This window comes from Hydra viridissima, unplaced genomic scaffold (genome assembly GCF_058129835.1).
Source record: "Hydra viridissima isolate aposymbiotic clone 2 unplaced genomic scaffold, HvirCarnegie_v1 scaffold_8, whole genome shotgun sequence".
In the NCBI taxonomy this organism is placed as follows: domain Eukaryota; kingdom Metazoa; phylum Cnidaria; class Hydrozoa; order Anthoathecata; family Hydridae; genus Hydra; species Hydra viridissima.
In genome coordinates, this window is record NW_028324307.1 from 14,448,470 (window position 1) to 14,473,379 (window position 24,910).

The following is a 24,910-nucleotide window of genomic DNA, read 5'->3' on the forward strand; positions in this document are numbered from 1 at the left end:
ACAAATAGATTTGGCTGGAAAATTATTTTGACCATAAAAATTAACTACAAAAATTCGAGTTTTTTTTAACGAGCAAACATTCGCTATAATTTTAGTAATTATCACTAAGTCTAAACTTAAAGATCTTGAAGATTTTTGATTTTGTTTTACTCTAGAATTATTTTATACCATTAGAACCTTGGGGTGTGTTGAACATTCTGCACTTAAAGAAATTTAAAAAGAACTAAACTTCTATTATACTGGATCAAAATTATATATATATATATATATATATATATATATATATATATATATATATATATATATATATATAAAATTTTTATGTTTTATTTCATTTCTAAACAATTTAAATCAATTTTTTTAAGAATTTATAAAATTCAATAAAACATCTTAGTTTGTTTTAAAAACTAGTTTTACTAATTCAATACTATCTCTTTAAATAGTTTGACAGAAGAAACAAATTTATTCAATATCTAATGCAATATTTAACATTTATTTCAACATAAAAACAACTAAAATCACATTTGCTTTTATGAGCTCTTCGCACGTATTTAATTTATGATCAGTAAGCAGATTTGTGAGTAGTGGGTAGGAAGTATACTATTCGTCAGTGTTTATTCTCGGTTGCCTTGCTTACTGCTGCTGTAATCATAGTACTTGCTTCACTTTCGCTCAACTACTTAAAAAAAAAGTTTATTACTCAAAAGCAGAGCAACCTCAAACTACTCAATGAGTTTACTTTTGGATCTTTGAAATAAATCTTAGGAGCACAGCAATCGCAGAACTACCATGAGGTAATTAAATATCTTGAATGGACCTTTAGGCAATTTTATGGCATATCTTTCTTAGAAGCATAGTATATTTTAGCATCACCAATTGTCTAAGTTTTTAGAATATAGTTTGGTGATTTGTTAGGTCTATGTTGTCTAAAGGGATGTCTACCTCGAAATGCAACAAGCATCTCATCATCAGATAGTTTTAAAAGTAAACATTTGCATTTCTTTGAATTTTAATTACTCGATGGTTTTACTTAAGATTGATGGAACAATCGAGATTTCAATCCGTTGATAAATTTGCTTTCCAAGAAGCCTTCAACGTTTATCAAAAAGAGATTTAAACTTTCGAATTTTTCGCCATTTAAAATCTCTTTTTGATAAACTTTGTCGCCACTGCTTGAAACATTGGATTAAGGTTTATATGCGATTGCTTAGTAAATAGTCATTAGGACTGTATATTTTCATAATAATTTACATCAACCTCATTAATATAACCTTCCGCTGCATTTACAAGAGTTTTTGAAATCCTTCTCAATTGTTAGTTTCTCGTTGCGTAAAAAGTGGTTATGAAGTTAGTGAAACAGAGGGTTTGGGTCAGAAATATTTATAAGGCTCATCGGCTTTGTTGATTCATAGTCCGTGGCCTTTATTTGTTGGTCTTTGAAACTTTGAAATAGTGGCTAGCATTTAAATTCCTTTGGAATTGTCGAAAAAAAGAATAAAGTTGAATGGTGTCAAAATGGAGCAGTAGTAAATAAAACATTTATGCGTTTAGTTCCTTCTATTGCTCACTTTTTTCTAAATCACGGTTTACATTTGGATGTTTGTCTAAGTCACGGTTTACATTTTGATGGTTTACATTTGGATGTTTGTGACGCTTTATACGTTATGTGCGGCGCTATTTTCTTATAAGAAAACTTAAATCTGATAACGAAACAAAAAAATGATTTCAATAATGTCTATGGCTGTGACATTTTTGATGATAAAATAGATTTGGAGTTTAAAGAACCAGAGAACTAAAGTGAAGATGTTGATAATCACAAAGTTTTGATGTGTACGCCTAATATGTTAATATATGTTAATATATATAAAAAATTCTACTTCCAGAAAAAATTAAAAGCTGATTTCATTACTGTAATCAAAGTTCAAGTCGTCAGGTTAGAATTATTTTGTTCTATCTCCAATTTTAAACGTTGGGAGAAAATGAATTGTTGATTTTACTAAGTAATGATTACTTTTAAAATACATTTTATTTTTAAAATTTTTTTTCTAAATAGTTTCTTTAGATATAAATTATTTGAAGAATAAGTTATTACTTCTTAAAAAAGTAATAATAAAATTTTAACTAATTTTTACTTATAGAAAAATTCAAAAGCTTTATTTCAACGTTTAAAATGGGAGATAGAATACAATAATTCTAACCTGACGAAGTGTCTTTGGAACTTGATTCCATCAGTTAATATTCCAATTCTTACGACTAAACGTTGTCTTTTTGAAATTCACAAAACTGAATGATGTTGATTTAACTGATTGGATTTCGATCTTTTAGCTGCACTCCGAATTGCAATTGTTCCTAACTAAACCTTTTGTCCAATAGTTTAGTCAGTCATTTTTTGGTGAAAAATGACGAAGTCAAAACTCAGTGATTTTTCACGAAGCACGAACTCTGAATTTTATGTGAAAGAATGTTTAAAAAAGCGACTTATACCGATGGTCCAAAAACATGATAATCCATCCGTCTTCTGGCCTGACTTTTCATCCTGTTATTACTCAAGATGTGTAATCGAATGTTATCAACAAAATGGCGTCAATTTTGGCAAAAAAACATGAATCCAGCAAATGAGTTACATCTTTTTCAAATTAAAAAAATTTTAGGTAAACATAAAATGTGATCTGGGTAAGAAGGGAGAAATTGTGGCAACATCAATCAATATCACCGATTTTGGAGTGTAGTATCACGACGTTTTACGAAAACTGGTGTCCAAGAGCTCATACGAGGTGTCAGCACTAAATAGATAAAATATTTTGATCACCTCAAACATTTTTCCTAAAAATTTTCAAAAAATCCATTAAAATTTTACAAAAGATTCTTGTTTTAGATTAAAGGCTAATTAGTCAGAGAAATATATTTTGATAATTAGCTAGCTTTTAGTTTATGCAACATAATTATTTTTAACACCTTTGTAAAAAAACATCACCTTTTCTGAAATTCCACTGGTGGTTGTGGTAGATCAATTACTTAACAGGTTTAAGGGTATGCTTCTAGATTGTGGAGTACGTGTTATAGAGTATGTTATGGGTTATTTCCTGGATAAAAGATTTGAGGAATGTAACCTTTCGGCATTTGTGAGAAAGTAAAAGATGAGACAATGCAAACTATACTTCAACTGCGGAGCGTAGTAGTAAGTCCTCAATTTTCTCACTTTAAGTGGATCCACTACCATAATCAGAGGAAGAAGTTACAAGGATGGTTGCTATGAAAAAAAATTTTTTTTTTAGCTACGAAGTTAAGGATGGTTGCTATAAAAAACCTTTTCTGCTTAAAGAACAGCAATAGTGCTTGCTTACCTTCAGTGATAAGAAAAAAATATATATGTATATTAATATACATATGACTAAATAAACAACGTTGAAGTTCACAAATATAAAAAACGATGACTTAATTAAACACAAATCTATACTCTTTAAAGATTCTCATTGAACTACAAAAGTTTGTAAATTTTTAGCGTAAAATATTACAAACGTTACTTTAGATAACAAAAATTCAAATTTTAAAAAAAGACTTGCCAGCTCTATTGCAAATTTCAACATCTCAATTTCGATTTATGAATTTTGAGTAATTTCGACATTTGGGCCCTTTTTCGACGGGCCCTTAGGCTGTGCCTACGGTAGCTACGCGCCTGATGTGAATGATGGATATGAAAAGAAACAAAAAAGTATCCTACAATAATGGTATAACAAATGTCTGGGAATTTTATTCCTGTTTTGTTTTTTTTTTCAGATAAAAGTGAAAGAAAATTCTCATCTGCTGGTCATATAGCTTCAGAAAAAATAAACAATTTTTGCACTAAAAGCAATTAAATAAGTGCAACTTTCCTTATAAGGTTAGTATGGGTATTAAAGCCCGGCGAAAATAAGGCCCACTAATCCAAAGTTAGGGAAAAAATAAATTGTGAAACTTTTTTTCGACATTAAAATATTAGAGTTATCTGGTTTTATCACTGGCAGCAAAAAAAAATCAGCATTTCTTTACCGCGCATTCGACAAAGGTGGGCCTTAATACCCATACTTACCTTATGCCTTTTTCAACAAATTATAATAAATTCAGTAATGACGTAAAGTGGGTCGCTAGTTAGAATGTTAGTTTATGCGCCTTCGCAGTGTTTCTTTTTTAATTCCAGCTTAAAAACAAATTATTCAGAAGGAGAGTTTGAAGGTGAAGAAGGTTGAATATTTAAGGTAAACATGGCGATCGACGATCTTATTGGAAGTTCTGAGGGTGAATCTTTTAGAGAAAATCAGATAAACATCCAAAGTTTTGAAAAAAGTCCAGTTGCAGACCAGCTTACTAAGAAGAAGAAAAAGAAGAAGAAGAAGAAAGGTTTGTTGTTCTTCATTTCACAAGTTTCATTTGAATTATATCTGTTTTAGCCAATGCTACTGAACAAAACTCTAATTGAAATGACTTATGCATGTAGAAGATTGTAATAAGTCATAAAATGGGTATTTATACAGCGGAGAAAATAGAATTAGCCTCACCTTTATTTTTTGTTCTAATTTAACAAAAATCGCAGTGAAATAATTATGAAATCTACTTTATTTCTTATCACTTCTTCTACAACTAAAAAGTTTATAAATTGGTATGTTTAATTAATTACAAATGGAAAAAAAATTAAAAGTATTCAATTTGTGGAGAAAATTGAATTAGCCTCATTAACGTTATATACAAAAAATAAAGAAAATATTTTGTTTTTACGCTCATTTAGTATTTAGTATTGCTTCCTAGAATAGTATTGTGATAGTATTAAAATATTTTGTTTTTACGCTCATTTAGTATTTTAGTATTGCTTCTTAGAATTTTTAATGACTTTAAATATGCGGTTTGACATACTAGTCACAAGATTTTGGATAGTTTCTATAGATATTTCATTCCAAGCTTCTCTGATATGAGTTTTCAGCTCCAAGGTGCATTCAAATTGCTTACCATTTTCATAAACCTTTCTAGAAAGTATTCCCCATAGATTTTCAATTGGGTAAAGATCTGGACTACGTGCGGGCCATTCCATTAGGTGAATATTTTTTTCTCTAAACCAAGCTTTTATAACCTTTGAATTATGGATAGTAGCATTATCTTGTTGGAAAGTGAAATTTTCAACCATCAATTCCTCACCATGTTTAAGTAAACTTATTTCTAATAAGTCAATGTAGTCCTGTGAATTCATTTTTGTTGAAATCCATGCCAATGGAAGTTTTCCAGCAAAGGAAAAAGCCCCCCAAACCATAACATTTCCACCCCCAAAGTTACAACTCATCCGAGTTTCTTTCTCTTTTCAAAGATCGTGCCAGTAATATTGATAGCCATCAGGACCATCTAGATTGAACTTTTTTTCATCACTAAAGAGAACTTGATGCCACTCTTCTTGCCAAGACATGTGTTCTTTCGCAAATTGTAATCTAACTTTTTTCTGACGAGCAGTAAGTTTTGGTTTATGCTTTTTCCAAACTGTGTTTGGATCTTCATGTAAGATTTGTCTCACACGTTGAATAGATACAGGTAATTGTAAATCAGCACGAATTTGAGATGCAATCATGTGCTGAGCAGCAGCACCACGTACAATAACTCGTTTAGTACAATTATCAATTTTACATTTGCCACCACTTTTCTTATAAGCTCCATAATTAACGCCAATCTCGAAGTAATTGTTAACCACTTTTGAAGATCTTTTAATTTTCTTTGCAATTTCCCGATTAGATAAGCCTGTATCTTTGTATGCTTTGATTACTGCTAATTCTTCATTCGTTAAACTCTTACCACATCCCATTTCAAATTAAGGTATCAAAAACCAAATGTTAAAAACTTTATGAGCAATGATTTCACAGTCTTTGTTTAACTTACAAATAATAATAAAAAACTAACTCACAAATGCGTATCACCAGATCAAAATATACAAGTAAACTGAAAATAATTATTAATGAGGCTAATTCTATTTGTTACCGCAAATATCAAGTATTATAAATTTTATGGTTTTATCAAATGTACCGCAATTTAATTTTGCTATATTATAATCTAAAAAGTTGTTGTTTGTAACAATAATTATATGTGTGTGGATACAAAAGATGTACCACACAAACTTGTTTACAGATTTACAAAATATTGTATCAGTACATGGTGAGGCTAATTCTATTTTCTCCGCTGTATGTATTCAATTTGATACTTGGGTTTACCAAGCTTTTTTACATTCATGTTAAGTGATCTCTTATTAAGAAGAGGATTGAAAATTATTTTCTTTTAAGTCTACTGTATAACATGGTAAATATTGTTATTTATAAAAAACATTTGAGCATTATTAGCATTCTTATTGGTTTCTGTAAATGTGATTTAAATTAGTTGTTGATAGCATTAACTTAAATAGTCAACTCTAAATAAAGATTTCAAAATGTATTAGTTGCAGACAGGCATGTTAAGAGGATAAGTGAAGCCCAGGTCAGCTTTCTCTAGTAGGTCTCTGTAGCTCATGGACTGCTGCAAAGGAAGGGGGTGTAAATTAGTCTTTGTTATTATTATTACTATTATTACTATTACTATTACTATTATTATTATTATTATTATTATTATTATTATTATTATTATTATTATTATTATTATTATTATTATTATTATTATTATTATTATTATTATTATTATTATTATCATTATTATTATTATTATTATTATTATTATTATTATTATTATTATTATTATTATTATTATTATTATTGTTATTATTATTATTATTATTATTATTATTATTATTATTATTATTATTATTATTATTATTATTATTATTACTATTATTATTGTTGTTGTTGTTGTTGTTGTTGCTGTTATTATTTTGGTTTTTTAAATAGGGTTAAGAAATAATTTATAAAATTTTTCATAATTAAAAAAGTTCTACAAATTTATCCATTTACAAAAAAAATACATAGCAATCAATAAAAATCTTGTTTTAAAAAAAAAAGCTCTAAAATATTTTTTCATCACTCAATTTGGTTTTCCCTGGTATGAGGGCAAAATCCCCATAGCCATAATTTTTTGATATAAATTTTGAAAATGATATTAACCTATCTATAAACAGTTTTAGAATATTCTTAGTTGTATCAATATAGAAACATGCATAATTAAGGTAGTTATTGTATAGTTAATTACAATAATGTTTTAAAACTTATGAATAATAAAAATGAATACTTTTTACAGATGGATGCAAAAAAATTAAGCTGTTTAATGTTTTTGTAGGATTTTGTATGATTATATAATTGTTGTGGTTTTTTGGAGTGATTGTGTTTTTTTTATTTGTAAACTACTTACTTTTTTGTTAATATTCTAGCTTAAATTGCATGTTGCTATCTTTTTTATTTTAAAACTTAACATGAAAATTAAAAAAAAAAAGTCATCTGAGTCAATTAAATTTCAATTGAAATTGGGAAATAGTAGTTATTTAAAAATTTCTACTTTTCTAAAAAAATTTGAATGCAATTAAACATATTTATTGCATACAAAAGATTTTTCAATAAAATGAACATGTTTAATTGTATTTTAATTGTTTTTTAATTGCATTTTTAGTAAATTATCAATAATTGACCTTATTTTTAGTTTTATTTTTCTTTAATTTAGTTACAGCTGGTGATGTTGTTATTGAAAGTGATGATCTAAAGGAAAATCAAAATTGCAATCCAAAAATTGAAGATTGTGAGGAAATCGTTGAAGAGGATCCAGGTAAAAATTTTATAATTTTAAGGTTAAACTTTGAAAATTTTCTATTATTATCACATTTCTCATCATCATTATTGTTATTGTCATCGTCATTTATTAAGTGGTTGCAATTTTATTATTGTTTATTAGAACAAAAATGGACTCAACAGGGTAAATTTTTCCTCGGTAACTGTAATGAATTAAAAGTTGTCTAAAATTGATGAGTTGAAAGTGATTGTCAGAGCCTTTAACATTGAAATTCAAGATGGGACTTTTTTGTAAAAATAAATCTAAACATTTTACACAAAAATCTAAGATCGTGCTTTTAAAGAAGAATGTAAAATTTTAATTTCTAGAAGACAATGAAGAAGCAAATAAAAAGAATAAAAAGAAAAAGAAAAAGAAAACTCCAACTAAAGGTGAGTTCATCTCTCCTTTTTTTTTTTTTTTTTTTTTAAATTGTTGATGTGTTTTGTTAAAGTTGGTTTTCTGCTGACTTTTGAAATCAATGCAACAGCTTTTCATTATTTTTTTCTCAAAAAAATTTTTTTAATTGTTTGATTTTTACTTTTACAATTTTACAGCAACATCTGAAAAAAAAATTACACAAACTAATCCACCAACCATACCAATCACACAGTTATTTCCGTGTGAAGATTACCCAATTGGTGAAATACAAAATTATAAAGATGAGTAAGTTTCTCAAACGTATTTTGAATGGTGAACCTATTTAATTATAAGTTGTTGGTGGCCAACTTGGCTTATAAATAGTAAAGTAATAACATAAATGTTTTCAGTGTAGAGTTAATTTTTTTTTTTTTTAATTTTTTAAAAGTAGATAAATTATTCTAAAAAACAAATATTTAACTTTTTAACTGCAAGCAGCTTTTGTTTTATTGATTGACTAAATTGCAAGCAACAGAGTTAATTAATTAGCAAAAGGCTGCTTTTAACCTTTTTTTTTATTTTAACTCCATTATAAATAAGATAAGTAAAAAAAAGTTTCTTTACAAACAGAGTTGTTATCTGTCCAATATGTTCAAGACAAATTTTCTGCCGACATAAAATATGTCCGAAATATTTTTCTGCCTACCAACTTTGACATAATTTTATGTCTAAAACATTTTCTACCGACATAAAATATATCCGAAATATTTTTCTGCCTACCAACTTTGACATAATTTTATGTCTAAAACATTTTCTGCCGACATAAAATATATCCGAAATATTTTTCTGCCTACCAACTTTGACATAATTTTATGTCTAAAACATTTTCTGCCGACATAAAATATGTCCGAAATATTTTTCTGCCTACCAACTATGACATAATATTATGTCTAAAACATTTTCTGCCGACATAAAATATGTCAGAAACATTTTTCTGTCCACTTACTTTGACATAATTTTATGTCTAAAACATTTTCTGCCGACATAAAATATTTCCGAAATATTTTTCTGCGAACTTACTTTGACATAATTTTATGTCTGAGACATTTTCTGTCGACATAAATTATGTCAGAAACATTATTCTGTCCACATATTTTGACATAATTTTATGTCTGAGACATTTTCTGTCGACATAAATTATGTCAGAAACATTTTTCTGTCCACATATTTTGACATAACTTTATATCTGAGACATTTTCTGCCGACATAAATTATGTCAGAAACATTTTTCTGTCCACATATTTTGACATAACTTTATATCTGAGACATTTTCTGCCAACATAAATTATGTCAGAAATATTTTCTATCCACATATTTTGACATAATTTCATGTCTGAGACATTTGCTGTTTCTTATTTTAGAAGAAAAAATCGTACAACTTTATTGCTCATTTCAGATTAATTTAACGAGTAAAACAAAAGTCTCGATTTCCCCTTATTAGAATGTAAAAACTTAGTCTCAAACTTAGTTTTTATTACTGAATGTGGTTTTTATTATATGGCGTCCTGTGCCACATTAGAAATTATGTTAAGTAGAAAGAAAAGTAGAACTTGTAAAGGATCGAACCATTTACAGCATAAATTCTGGCCAAATTTATCTTTTAATTTAACCGAACCGTCAGAATCGTTTTTTGAAGAGTAGTGATCTTAACCGAAAATTTATTCCAAATAAAACAAATATCAATGATAATGTTTGGTTGTTAAAATTTTTTTTTCTCTTACACGTTTTTTAAAGAGAAAATATCCCTTTTCAGATTGTAAATGATACAACTCAAACAAATTAAATGGCAATTAAATGCCTTAGAATCAAATATTTATGTGTCTGCTCTCCTCAATCAAACCACATGGCATTATAGGTTGCTAATATTTGGAAAATTGGCTTTTTTTTTTTATCCAATGGTACTTTAGGGCCATTTACCTTTATTTTGGCATTTTGACACAGAAAAATTTAAGTTCTCGAAAAAGTATTTATTTTGGAAAAAAAGTTGAAATTAATTTTTGCCCCTCAAGAATTTTTAAGGATAATTAAAAACAACTTTTGACTTCCGATCCGAAGATTAACTAGTTGATTTCATTGATGAAATTTGTTCAAAATAAAGTGACGGAATCATTTTGAAACAGCCGCGATATGAAAAAGGGCATTATTATGGCATTTTACATTCACGCTTCTGGCATTTCACATGTAAAAAATGTTGGCAACACTGAATTTAATTGTCAATTAAAACGACTAAAATATGACGACTTGGAATGCTCGCTTCTACGTTTGAGACATTAAAACGATTTTCCTAGCCGCATTAAAAAACGATTATTAATCTAATTATTCATTTTTCGCGGTTTAAACGATTGTCCTGTGGTATAAATAGATCTTGGAATAACTATTTTCTTGTCACTGTTTTTGTTTTCCTTAAGATTTAAAGACAAATACGGAGAATAATTTATTGCACAAACAAGTGAAAAGTCAATTTGAAATTAGTAAAGAAGGAGGAAAGTGTAAAATGTGCAAAAAATTTTACAAAGGCAAGTTCAGTAACCTCAAAGATCACCTTCTTCGAAAACACAAAGAAAAAGCTGGCGAAATTGACTTAGTTGAAACTACTTCGGCTACAAGGAATCGAAATAACGATGAGATTCAATTAATTAAACGAATCAAGCTGGATGTCGATGTAAATCAATTAATTAGAGAAATGATTAAGTTAATGATGAACCGTAACTTGTCTTTCGCGTCAGCTGATGAAATCGGACAATTGTCTTTAGTGAAAAATGCACTCAAAGAATTCAAAATTGTTATAAACCGTCACAGCATGAAACGCTACATTCAACTTGCGTGTGAAAATATTTTTTCGCTCATAAGAGAAGAAACTGAAAATGTTCTTGTCTCGTTGATGTTTGATAGTGCGTCGCGATATGGAAGAAACGTGTTTGGAGTTAGCTGTAGATATGTGAAGGACGGGCAAATAGCTGACAGAACCTTAGGCATACTTACTCAAGAAAGTCGACAGTTTGGCAAAATTTTAGCTGCTCAGTTAGAAAATGTAATTGGAAAAATTGGAAAATGTGCTAATGATATCTACGCAACTTGCACAGATCAAGGAAAAAACATGACGAAGGCTTCAAAAATTCTTCAAAATGCACAAGTTCAAATGAAAGTGATCCTTGAAATTTATGGTGACGAATTTATAGATTTCGAAGACGAGGAAATTGATATTGGCGCTTTAGAGAATGAAGAAGGGAATTATAGTGAAGCCCAAACTGTTTGTGTTGAAAAATCAGTTGGATCGTTCTGTTCAGCCATGTTTTGTGGCGCACATGTGTGTCAGCTAGCTGCTAAGGACGTAACATCAATGTTTGAAGATGCATTAAATAACATCAGAAAAGTTGCTATCGAATCCAAGAAAGTAGCATATATTCAAACATTTAAAAATCTAAAAAAACCTCGTGTAGACATTGAACCACGCTGGGATTCCACGTTTTTGATGATAGAAGATTTCCATACCAACGCAGAAGCATATCAAAGGCTAAGACACGACCAATTAAAATTAAATGATGCTTCATGGAGTTTAATAGATGAATATTTCGATGCATTTTTACCAATACATTCGGCTATGATGGATTTTCAATCCGCAAAATTATCAATTAGTGAGTTCTACGTTCGATGGATTCAAATGAAAATAGGAATTGAAGACGTTCCAGCAGGTGATTTGGGATTAAAAATGCTACTGACCAACGCAATCAATACACGAGAACAAGTTTTTTTTAAATGTGAAGCATTTATTGCTGCTTTAGTTATGGATCCTAGATTTTGCTTTACATCAGGTCATCAACTGTTTAATACAGAAATGTTGAATAGAGGAATTATACAGCTAATCAAAATTCATCAAAAACTTTGTACTCAACGAGAACAATCAAGTTTTTCATCAACAGAAGAATCCATACAATTAAATGCGTCATATTCCTCAAATACTTCTGAAGAGATGATTCCTATGAAATCAGAAGAAATTTATGCTGAAAAAGTACGCCGTTTCATTGAATATACTGGAGGAGGAACCAGACAAGATGTTGCTAATGCAGCTTTAGAGTCAGATCAAGATATTCGTCAATTAATTTTAAAATGGACTCTTAATGAACCGCGAGTGTCATTAGACGTTGAATTCAACATTCTTGCGTACTGGAAGAAAAACCAGAAAACAAAATGGAATCGGCTTCATGAAATCTCGCAAGTAGTTTACGGTGCAGCGTTCTCCAGCGTAAAAGTTGAACGTGATTTCTCTGGATTCGCTTTGGTTTATAGCCATCTACGTACTCGCATTTCAAATGATTTCTTAGACTCCATCATGGAGGTAAAAAATAATCTAGATTTGATTGATAAAATAAAATTTGTTTAAAAAACTAAACGTTTCACATTTTCTATTAGTCAATTTTTTATGGCCCCCCAGTGCAAGAATCGAGTTCTGAAAACCTTTTTAGAGTCGAAACAAAAAAAAAATTTTTTTATAACGTAATAAAGTTCTTTTAGATTTTGTGTTAGCAAAGTACTTGACAAAATTCTAGCACAAAAAGTCAAAGTTAATTTTGAGAATAGATTAAACGGCCGTGATATAAAAATCTACAACTGAATTGCATTTGGGTCAAAAGACTCCAGCATCAAGAGTTTTTTTAATGCGGCTAGGAAATTCGTTTTAATGTCTCAAACGTGGAAGCGAGCATTCCAAGTCGTCATATTTTAGTCGTTTTAATTGACAATTAAATTCAGTGTTGCCAACATTTTTTACATGTGAAATTCCAAAATCGTGAATGTAAAATGCCATAATAATGCCCTTTTTCATATCGCGGCTGTTTCAAAACGATTCTGTCACTTTATTTTGAACAAATTTCATCAATGAAATCAACTAGTAATCTTCGGATCGGAAGTCAAAAGTTGTTTTTTATTATCCTTAAAAATTCTTGAGGAGCAAAAATTGATTTCATCTTTTTTTCCAAAACAAATACTTTTTCAAGAACTTAAATTTTTCTGTGTCAAAATGCCAAAATAAAGGTAAAAGGCCACAAAATACAACTGGATAAAAAAAAAAGCCAATTTTCCAAATATTAGCAACCTGTAATGCCATGTGGATTGTTGAGGAGAGCAGACAAATATTTGATTCTAAGGCATTTAATTGCCATTTTAATGGCTTGCGTTGTATCATTTACAATCTGAAAAGGGATGTTTTCTCTTTAAAAAAAGTGTAAGAGAAAAAAAAAAATTTTAACAACCAAACATTATCATTGATATTTGTTTTATTTGAAGTAAATTTTCGGTTAAGATCACTACTCTTCAAAAAACGATTCTGACGGTTCGATTAAATTAAAAGATAAACGTTGGCCAGATATTTTCTTACGGCTAAAATTGTATTCTAACCGCTGCTTTAAATTGTCGTTCGTCCTGTGGTTAATCTATTTTAACCTGAAACGCCGCGCTGGTGAAAAACTATATTTTTAATAAGGTTTGCTTCGACCATAAATTATTCGACCTATCATGGAACGGATATAAATATTCTGAAAAAGAATTATTTTCTATTTTTATTATGTTGCAGACGATTAGATCGTAGAATTTATGCTGTAAATGGTTCGACCCTTTAAAAGTTCTACTTTCCTTTCTACTTAACATAATTTCTAGTGCGGCATAGGACGCCATATAATAAAAACCACATTCAATAATAAAAATTAAGTTTGAGACTAAGTTTTTACATTCTAACAAGGGGAAATCGAAACTTTTGTTTTACTCGTCAAATTAATCTAAAATGAGCAATAAAGTTGTACGATTTTTTCTTCTAAAATAAGAAACAGCAAATGTCTCAGACGTAAAATTATGTTAAAATATGTGGATAGAAAATATTTCTGACATAATTTGTCGGGCGGAAAAGGTCTCAGGCCTAAAATTATGTCAAAGTAAGTGGACAGAAAAATGTTTCTGACATAATTTATGTCGGCAGAAAATGTCTCTGACATAAAATTATGTCAAAGTAAGTGGACAGAAAAATGTCTCTGACATATTTTATGTCGGCAGAAAATGTTTTAGACATAAAATTATGTCATAGTTGGTAGGCAGAAAAATATTTTGGACATATTTTATGTCGGCAGAAAATGTTTTAGACATAAAATTATGTCAAAATAAGTGGACAGAAAAATGTTTCTGACATATTTTATGTCGGCAGAAAATGTCTCTGACATAAAATTATGTCAAAGTAAGTGGACAGAAAAATGTCTCTGACATATTTTATGTCGGCAGAAAATGTTTTAGACATAAAATTATGTCATAGTTGGTAGGCAGAAAAATATTTCGGACATATTTTATGTCGGCAGAAAATGTTTCAGACATAAAGTTATGTCAAAGTAAGTGGACAGAAAAATGTCTCTGACATATTTTATGTCGGCAGAAAATGTTTTAGACATAAAATTATGTCATAGTTGGTAGGCAGAAAAATATTTCGGACATATTTTATGTCGGCAGAAAATGTTTCAGACATAAAGTTATGTCAAAGTAAGAGGACAGAAAAATAATTCTGACATATTTTATGTCGGCAGAAAATGTTTCAGACATAAAGTTATGTCAAAGTAAGTGGACAGAAAAATATTTCGGACATATTTTATGTCGGCAGAAAATGTTTCAGACATAAAGTTATGTCAAAGTAAGAGGACAGAAAAATAATTCTGACATATTTTATGTCTATGTAAAATATGTCTAAAAATATGTCGACAGATCTGCCAGACATATTATGCCGTAACAACTCTGTTTACAAATATAAAATGTCTTTTGGTACCTGTAATATCCTCTGGATGTTTCATCAAATTCTAATAAAAATAATTGGCTGCTGCTGTTTATAAAGAAAAGTGTGCTTTATCATGGTTTGTATCAGTTGTGATAAATATACTTTTCTCTGAACTAACTTTAGTTGCATTATTAAAACAATTAAAACCTTCTAACTAAACTTTTTTTTTCTAACTAAAATCTAAACTTTAGGTATAATGTAGATAAGTTTAAGTAAGTTAAGATATAATAATTATAGTTATAATTTTTATTACACCTAAACTTAGGTATAATAGACTTAATTTCCTATGTTCTTATTAAACTCTTTTTTAATAATTAACTTAATAAAGAATTAGGAAGTTTATTCGATTTTATTAAAAAGGTTAATTTAACTTGGATATTTTACATTATAGTAATCTTTGGCGAGTGACTAGTGAAGAGAAGAGAGCCATTGATAGATTGAATGAAAATACTTACAAAGAAGCTCGTTTAGCAGCTGAAGCTCATCGGCAGGTAAGTTTTAGGAATAAATCTCTTTACAATTTTTATAGAGGAATAACAGAAAGATAAAGTTGTTTATATTAAAAGTTTTATTAACAATTGTATTCAACTTGAAAATTTTTTGATAAAAGCAATAATTATGATTATTACTAAACTTTTGATGTCATTTAACTTAACAAATCTAAAATGATTTTAGAAATTTCCATAGATAGTTAACCTTTCCTAATGTTAATTTAAGAATATTTAAGATAATTATTTTAGTTTATTAAGAAAAAGAATTATTTAATAATATAGAGAATAATTCAGAAAAAAAAAAAAAAAGATTAATTAAGAAAAAGAATTAAGGTAGAGAAAGGGGGCAACATTACTTAAAATTTGCAAACCCGTGTAATTAACTTATACAATTAACTTTTTTAATTACAATTGATATAATTAATCATAATACAATTAGCTTAATTACAGTTAATTGTATCAAGTAATTAACTTCAAAAATATCATTAATATAGCTAACTTAACTATAATTAATATAATCAACTTAATTATTATTCCTATACTTAGCTGTGCTAGTAATTGTATTTGTAACAATAATTAAAAATGACTGTTAATATCTGTTAATATCTGATTTAGTATATGTATTATATAACTTTTTTTGCATATCAGTAACCTTATAAAAATGCATTTAAGTTAAAAGCATTTAATTTATGCAAAAAGCAAATGTCATTTTTAGAATCAGTGAATAGAAATATACAGGAATCATTTATCTTTAATTACTATTACTATTATGTAAAGTCAGTAGAGCTTATGTTTAGCATAGCTTAAGAGAAGCATTCTTATTCTTAATAATTATTTTCATAATTATTTATATTAATAAATATTAACAATAATTAATTTTATTGATTATTACTGATATAATTAAGAATGATTACAATAGTTACTGATATGCAAAAAAAGTTATACACACTAAACTCACAATAGATATATTACATCACAGCATAATTTGAATTTAACCATATGCAAATCTCATTTCAATATATGAAAAGTTCAAAGTTAAATGACAAAACACAAATGAAATTAATAATATTTATACAACACAAATTATATTTAAGGTAAAGGATTTCATAGCAAGAAGTATGCTTTCAAAATTTTAATTAAATGGCATCAAGTTAAGCCACATGAAAGATGTTTGTATAAAACAAAAATGGTTGAAAGATTCAAATAATAGTAATGATAATATTACATTCAACTTTTTTATATTTCAACACATTTTCAGTGTGAGTAAGGGAATATGTAGAACAGGTTTTATTTATGAAGATTTTTGGCTGCTCAACAGATTGTATTCTTCTTTTTTCACTTTTCTATGCAAAACTATGGTGGTTTTTCTAGGGATTGCAAAAAGCATTTCATCTGTAGTAACTACACTTTAATCAGTTTTCAAGAGTGATTTGACAGCTTCCATATAAATGTGAGGTGCCTAAAACTTACCTTGGTGCCATAAAGACAGGTTGAAATAAAAGCAATATGCTTTCTAAGACTTGGAGCTTTTCTGAATAGTATAAGATACTTGCTTTGATCCAAAATAACAACTGAAACAAACTCCAAAGTGTAAATTTTGAATCTATGAGTCTTTCAGTGTTATGGCAAACTATTTATCAATTTTTTTGGATCTAATTCATTCTTTTAATTTTGGCTAATAATATTTTAATCCTTGACAGAACTTTTCTGATGATTATTCTGATTTCTCATATTTCACCTTCTATGGAGAAGGTGAAATATGGTAAAATGTAAATATTCTAAAACGCAAAGTTAAACAGCAGATGTTAACAGTAAGTTATAGTCAAATCCCATCAGAAGAAGAAGAGATTTTTTTGTTGCTTGATATATGTAATCCATTTGAAATAACATTAGAAAACTGTTGTTAGAAAACTTCTGATGAATTGGAAATCAATATAAATTATAAAACTCCACTGAAATCACTTAAACAGATCTACAGAGAGTCTTGGCAGGCCCCTAGGAAGATTTAGCTACCAGGACCCTAGTTTTTTTAAAAAAAATTAATATTTAGCAATCTTTACATCTTTTACTAATTACAAAATTTTATTTTCAAAAACACATTTCTGACTTTTTTATTTGCAAAATCTTGAATGATTTTTTAAAAATTGAGCTTGTAACTGAAAATAATCAGGATGACTACCATATTTGGAAATAGACTTTCAATTCTTAATTGTTAAATGTCATTCAGAAATAAGACTCAACAGTAAGAATTAACAAGTCAATTTCAAATGTGTGGTTTCCTAAAAAAAATCCTCTTTAATATTAAATATTGATATCCTCTTTATAGGCTGCGACAAGATTTTCATACTCGTTTCTGATTTAGTCGATTTCATAAATTTTTTAGTATATTGAACTTGGTCATTAAAGTTTTATGAAAATAATAATTTTAATACTTTTTTGGATTGATTTTGAAGAGATACCATGTACTAGTTAATTAAGACAGTGTCTTTGGAGAGTTGTTGATCAAGGCATCAGTTATTGAAATTGTGATTCAATTGCAAGTATATAAATATATATATAAACTTATTAACATTACTTTTCATTAAAAACTTTAAGAAAATTAAAAAAGACTAGTATAATTTCTTAACTACTATTGTCCCTACAACATCCTCCCCTACTTGTAAAGTTCATTTTTACAAACCTAAATTAATTACTAATTCTTTTCAAGCTTTGTTTTTATGACTTGTTAGCATTAATTTTAGATTTAATATCGATATTGTTAAATTGCAAAACTTATGTTTTTTAGTGTAAAATTTGCAGTTAGTAGTTTGCAATTTTAGCTTATTTACTTTTTGTGCAGGTTTTGATAAGTTGTTACAATTAAATACAATTAAAAGACTGAATTAATTATCATTAAACCCAAAAAAGTTAGTTTATTATGATTGTAAACTAATTTTTTGTGTCAAAAACATCACATCACACAGTGTTTTTGCTCAAATACTATTCCGATGAAGATAGCTTCTCTAAAAATTTTTATTTCTTTGGTTCATGTTTAATTTCTGTTTAGTAATTTTTCAGTCCAAATGGAATAATATAGCTTTTTTACTTTTGTCCCTTTTTGTTAACTATATAACTACTTGATGTAAATTTTGTTAATTAGGTTCTAAATACAATTTTTTTTTAGGCATGATAATATTGCTTTATAAAAATTTATTTCCAAAAAAATTTTGCTATTTTGATGCATTATAAGTAATAACGTGTTTCTATGAAAAACCTTTTAATGCATGTAATTTTATTTTGATGAATATTTAACAGAATGTTACCAAATGTGTTTGATGCCTGCTTTAACAATCCTCATTATATGGATTTTGGAATTTATTAAATAAAATAAAGGTAAACTAAAGTAAGTAAAAAATGTTACAAGCAAAAACAAGTTAAAAGTTCTCAAAATTTATTCACATCTTTTTTTTTTTTAATTTTGCTGAAAAGGGTTTGGTTTGTCAAATACATTTAATATTTTGTTTTCAGTTTTTAAGTACTTTCCTCATCTTATAGAAAGTTCAAGTATGGCCTTTTGGATTCCTTCTAAATGAAAATACCCAAGCCTCAATATTTAGCAAATTAGCACATTAAAGATGGTGGTTTTTAAAAGCTGTTAGCTAAATAAGGTCAAACATTGGATGGATATCACTTGCTTGTTTTTATGATTTTTTAACTTAAGGGTTCTCAGTTTTTTATTAGATTCTACTAAAAAAATGAATAAATCAATTTTTTATAGTTGTTTTTTTTTTTGTAAAAATGATGATTTTATAGGGAGTAGCTACTAAGTAAATTAATATAAATTATGTATTTCTAGGTAAGAAAATATGTGCAAGGTTTCATCAAGCCTGGAATGAAAATGATTGATATTTGGTGAGTATTCTGTTAGATAGCTCTGAAAATGCTTTTGCCTATTCAAAAAGCTGTATAATACCTGAAAATTATTTTTCGTTTTCTTATTTTACAATTTTCAAGAAGTACTTGACATAAGGGTACAGTTGGTAGTTTGAGCTATGTGCTGCTTTTGCATACTTGCCATCTTGAGATCACCTTGCATAATAGTTTTAAGTTCATTCTATTTTTTTCATAGTCTGTCACTTAAAATTTAATGTTTAAAGTCAAATACTCAAATGAAGGCTGTTTAAAGTTTATACTTAACAACTTTGCTGCATTAATGTGGAAATAATTCTTTCTTCATGTAATATATTTAGCGAGAAACTGGAATCTGCAAGCCGCAAATTGATTAATGAAAAAGGACTTGAAGCAGGTATTTGTTATTGATTGTAATTTAGTCCTAAATTTTGAATAGATCACAAATATGTTTTAGCAGTTGGTTTTTTTGAAAATGTTTCCTAAACCTTTTGTAAGTGTTGTAGTAGCAAGTAACTCAAATAGTAACTAGTTACAGTTTTATTTATTTTCTAAGAGCAACTTGCTAAATTTATAAAAATAAATCAGCAACCGCAGAAGTTGTTTAAAATTTTATGCACATTTTAGCAACAGCTAATTCTCAAAATTTTTACTAGTAAGAATTAGACCTAGAATAGAAAATTATTTCTCAGTACAAGCACTACTGGGTAGTATAGTGATTTATTGCATGAACAGCCTTTTCAAATATTTGTCATTATAAAGTTCATAGAAAAACAGTCTGAATTATTTAAATGAGTATCCAGAGTAGAGTAGATGCTTTCTTCAACTGCGTGAGTATCAAAGTCAAAAAAAGATCTTTTTGGTGTTAGACTATAAAGCTTTTTTTATTTCTCAACAACTACTATGCTGAAAAGAGAAAACTAAAGATACTGGAGAGAGAGAGGGGGGTGTTCTATTTTCAGCATAGTAGTTGTGTTTGGTAAATAAAATTGTGTTACTAAAGTTACAAGTTACAAAAACACTTTTTCAGTGGCTTGGTACAATTCAACACTGCTAATTGTTCACACTTTGGGTACACTTGCAAAGGTTAAGTCACATGAAGGATTTATTATGATAATCCTGCTACTTTTTATGTTTGTTTTTGTTTAAATTTTTTTTAGGTCTTGCCTTCCCAACTGGTTGTTCACTTAATTATTGTGCTGCACATTACACACCAAATAGCGGAGATGAAACAGTTCTTCAATATGATGATGTATGCAAAATAGATTTTGGGACCCATATTAATGGTACAAAGAGATTATTTTGTTTGAGCTGATATTTTCATAAAGTTGATTCATAAATTTTTGTTGCATTATACAATGATAATTAAAATTTTAGGTCGAATTATTGATTGCGCATTTACAGTAGCATTTAACCCGAGGTATGATAACTTACTAAAAGCAGTTAAAGAGGCTACAAACACTGGGATCAAGGTATCTGATTTGTGGTGATTTTCTAAACTAGTTATGAAAGTATGTTCATGGCAGAATGCATTAAGTTTGTTGTGTTTAGGAATCAGGGATTGATGTAAGGTTATTGTTTTTAGGAATCAGGGATTGATGTAAGGTTATGTGATATTGGAGAAGCTATTCAAGAAGTAATGGAGTCTTATGAAGTTGAGCTTGATGGGAAAACATATCAAGGTGCTTTTAATTTACTTTTCTACTTAACGAATTTGTTTATATGTGTGTGCGCGCGCGCGCGCGTGTGTGTGTGTATTTTGTATTATGTTTATTACTTAGGTTAAAATTCATTTTTTAAAGTTTCTTTTATCTTTCTTATCATTAGTAAAAGCAATACGCAACTTAAATGGGCATTCCGTGGCCCCATATCGAATACATGCTGGTAAAACGGTCCCTATCGTTAAGGGAGGTGAAGCTACAGTTATGGAGGAAGATGAGTTTTACGCGATTGAAACGTTTGGAAGTACAGGAAAAGGTGTTGTTCATGATGACTTGGAGTGTTCCCATTACATGAAAAATTTTGAAGTGGGGCATATACCATTGCGGTAGGTGAAGTCGAACGTTGTTATATTAATATTTGAAATGGTGATCACTGTGTTCTAAAATTGGTAATCAAGTTTAGTTACGATAAAGAGGCTTTTTAATTCTCTTTTGTTAGTTTGGCACGAGCGAAGCAACTTTTAAATGTGATCAATGAAAATTTTGGTACACTTGCTTTTTGTAGAAGATGGTTGGACAGACTTGGACAGGTTTTTTTTTTTTTAACTTTAATTTTTGTGCGTTTGAGGCTGGAAGTTATCAATATTTTGACATTTTTTTCTAGACAAAATATTTGATGGCTTTACGAAATCTTCAAGATGCTGGCATTATTGACAGTTATCCTCCATTATGCGACGTGAAAGGTTGCTACACTGCACAATACGAGCATACAATTCTACTAAGACCAACGTGTAAAGAAGTCCTTAGTAGAGGCGATGACTTTTAAAGGTGTTATGCAGGTTTAATCATATCTTAATATTCAACTTTTAAGCCGACAGATTTTCACTTCAGAATCTTATTCCATAAAGACGTGTTTATATTCGTTCATCAATAAATAAAAAAACAGTAAGTTCTTGACTGGCCATACTTACTATAATATACTTACTAGTAATATTAACAAGCTAACATAAATGAAGAATAAATTGTATACTAATAAAAATGTAATTGGTAGTTAAATTCAATTTGTTCTTTTATGAAACTTTTATTTGAAAGTTCTTTAAAAAACTACAAACTTGTTTTCCATGTTTTATTCAGATTTACAAGTACTATCTTTTGAACTTTTAACATGTTGCTTAAAAAATCCTTGATACGCTAAAATAAAAGATTTTTTCGGGTGGAAAAAAACCATTGCGTCGCGTTGGTTTGACAAGGTTCTAACTGACATTTTTGCCAAAATTGACTTAATCGTTTTATTGGACTATTTAAATCATCATGAACATAATAAACTGAAATTTACAACGATATAGCGCAAAACAAGCTAACTGCTAAAGTGCCAATGTTCTATCTGCAACTTTATTTAACTAATATTTAGTTTGACAAGGTTCTAACTAACAATAACTTCATAATCTTTTGCTGGTTTTTATTAAATAACTATTATGATAGTGAATTTTATACCCAACAAAAATCATATAACAAATAGGTCTGAAAATCAACAAAAAGTGTTCTAATTTGACACCGATGTAGAATAAAATACCATTAAAGCAATTATTTGAAAATTAAAAAAAATCTTTTTTATAACGTTACTCAAATTGATACCTGTCACATTGCGAAACAAAATACTGCTTTCGATTATAATTCAAAATAAAAGGGGATTTATGAGCTAAAAATTATCTTTTTATTTTAAAGTAATGATGTTTTTGCATTAAGAAATTCAAAAACTTACCTCAGTCAATTTAAGTACAATTTGCCGCGTCATTTCCCTTACGGTAAGTCGATCTAACTATATTTTCCAGTGCATACCCCAAAAAGTAAGCCAATACTTCTTCATTTTTCTTATCTACAACAGTTAGTCGATATATGTGCACTTTGGAACGTTGATCTTACAAAGCAGCTTATTTTAACTTGTTAAATCAAAAATATCAATAATATTAAAATTTAAACTTAAAATAAAACGTTTTTGTAGCAGTAATAAAAACCAGGCTGCATAGTTAAAAGAGAAACCATGAGGAAAACAATTGTAATAAAAATGCAAATAAAAACTGATGACACGCTGAAAAACAAATTTTTCAAAAAGGAATTACACCAATAGATATTTTTTTCATGTAAAAGAAGAAAAAGTCAGTGTTTGAAAAATATTTTATCTAACTAGACAGTCAATTTCACTATAGCTAGTTTACACAGCTCACAACGTCAAATATGTCAAAACAAATACTCCTGCACAAAATCTACAAGGTAAAATCATGAAAGGCAAACGTACACCTCACAGTGCACCAAAACGTACACCAACTCAGCTTTTGATGGATTTTAATAATTTTTGATGGTATGAACATAACAATTTTTAACATTGATTAACTCAAAACTACTCGCGGATCAGTTAGAACCTTGTCAAACCAACGCGACGATTGGTCTTGCGAACAGGGGCTACAAAATGAAAACAACTGATCTCACTATCAAGATATTAGTTAAAAACTAATAGGGCAATTTCACCTCTATGCGTTCGGACATTTCAATAGTTCTTTATTTTTGCCTGCATGATTTTTTAAGTACCGAATAATCGATGTTAAAGATTATTACATTTTTTTGAAAACAAACCTCTAACTTTTTTTTTTTACGTTTAACAAGTGTTGCTACGCGACCGGAAAAAAAAAGAAAATTTTCTGGTGCTAAAAACTTTTTAAAATGCTGCGAGTTCTTAAGTTTCACTTTTAAAATAAAATAAAAATAGTATGTTTTGATAGGAAATTTTTGCGTATTTTTTGCAGCAAATAAATTTTTGCAATTATCATAATGGTTTAAGTTTTTTAGCCAAAATTATTTCCACAGTCGTTCAACTAAAAGGTGTGTAATGTTGCGTTCAGATATGATTGTATTTACATAACACAAAATCATAATGTAAAACATGCAACATTCTGAATTATCGAACGCTTGATGTAAATTCCGCTAAATAATCTGGAAAAATGTGGGAACCACGTCCCATTTTATATAGATTGAAAGCTGAAATTGTTTCGATCCCACACAACTTACATTTTAAAAAAGAAAACCAAAGAATCTGGAATGACACTTTGATCACTTTGACCACACAACTCACATTCTAAAATCATATACTTTTCCGAATTTCTACAGCAAACCAAAGAATCTGGACAGATACTTTGATCTAGAACTTTCTGTAATACTTATAATAGAAGTTGCATGTTTGCATGAATAGCATTGACATTCATTTTTGGGAAGCTCACGCAGGAGATTAACGTTGGAAGGACGTGAAGAGGTAAATATGAAAAATTGAATTGCAACTAGTGAAAGGCCGAAACCGAAAGTACCGAAAAAAGCAGAAACTTGAAAACAAAATCATTACCAAAAAACATGAAATAACTATTTTTCATATATATATACATATAAGTGTGTGTGCGGGTGCGTGTGTGTGGGTGTGGGTGTAATAATAATAGTTATAGTAATCATAATGATATTCAAAACCCATTCCTATGATGCTTATTTATCATTCAACTTGGTTTGATTAAATAAATATTTGAAAAAGGAAATAGATTTGTATTAGTAGTGATTAATGGGACATAAGTTAGTTAAACGATCAATATGTAACATAATAGGAAATCATCATGAATTTCATCAGAGTTATCTAAACTTAAGAAAAAAATCTCCTGATAAAAGTTTCGGCTCATTAAGGTAATGGTTTGAACCGAAATTTCGGCCGAAACCGAATAATTAAAAGATTGTTGAAGCAGAAATTTCGGTTTCGGCAGAAAACTAACTTGGGTGAACATTAATAATACAAAAGCCATAACGTTAATCAACTTTCAATAAAACCTCTCGAAGATTTGTGTTATCTGTACCCAAAGTCT

At 28.6% G+C, this 24,910-nt stretch overlaps 1 protein-coding gene across 1 annotated transcript; it reads left to right on the plus strand.

Moving 5' to 3' along the window:
* Nucleotides 1–4,123: 4,123 nt before the first annotated feature.
* On the plus strand, nucleotides 4,124–22,128 carry LOC145195349 (uncharacterized). The gene is made up of 13 exons (XM_090094756.1): nucleotides 4,124–4,377; nucleotides 7,648–7,749; nucleotides 8,082–8,144; nucleotides 8,310–8,418; nucleotides 15,369–15,468; nucleotides 19,304–19,359; nucleotides 19,698–19,753; nucleotides 20,517–20,642; nucleotides 20,734–20,828; nucleotides 20,942–21,038; nucleotides 21,184–21,403; nucleotides 21,517–21,607; nucleotides 21,682–22,128. Exons 1-13 carry the CDS (start codon nucleotides 4,242–4,244, stop codon nucleotides 21,841–21,843), a joined length of 1,413 nt encoding a protein of 470 aa, XP_089950882.1. The 5' UTR covers nucleotides 4,124–4,241; the 3' UTR covers nucleotides 21,844–22,128.
* The last annotated feature ends 2,782 nt before the right edge of the window (nucleotides 22,129–24,910 follow it).

Excerpts from the sequence above, each read along its gene's own strand:
- LOC145195349 (XM_090094756.1), top strand. The coding sequence starts at position 4,242 with ATGGCGATCGACGATCTTATTGGAAGTTCTGAGGGTGAATCTTTTAGA. Across the intron at positions 8,419-15,368 it reads ATACAAAATTATAAAGATGA|TAATCTTTGGCGAGTGACTA; the intron begins GTAAGTTTCTCA and ends TTTACATTATAG. Across the intron at positions 21,039-21,183 it reads TGATGGGAAAACATATCAAG|TAAAAGCAATACGCAACTTA; the intron begins GTGCTTTTAATT and ends TCTTATCATTAG.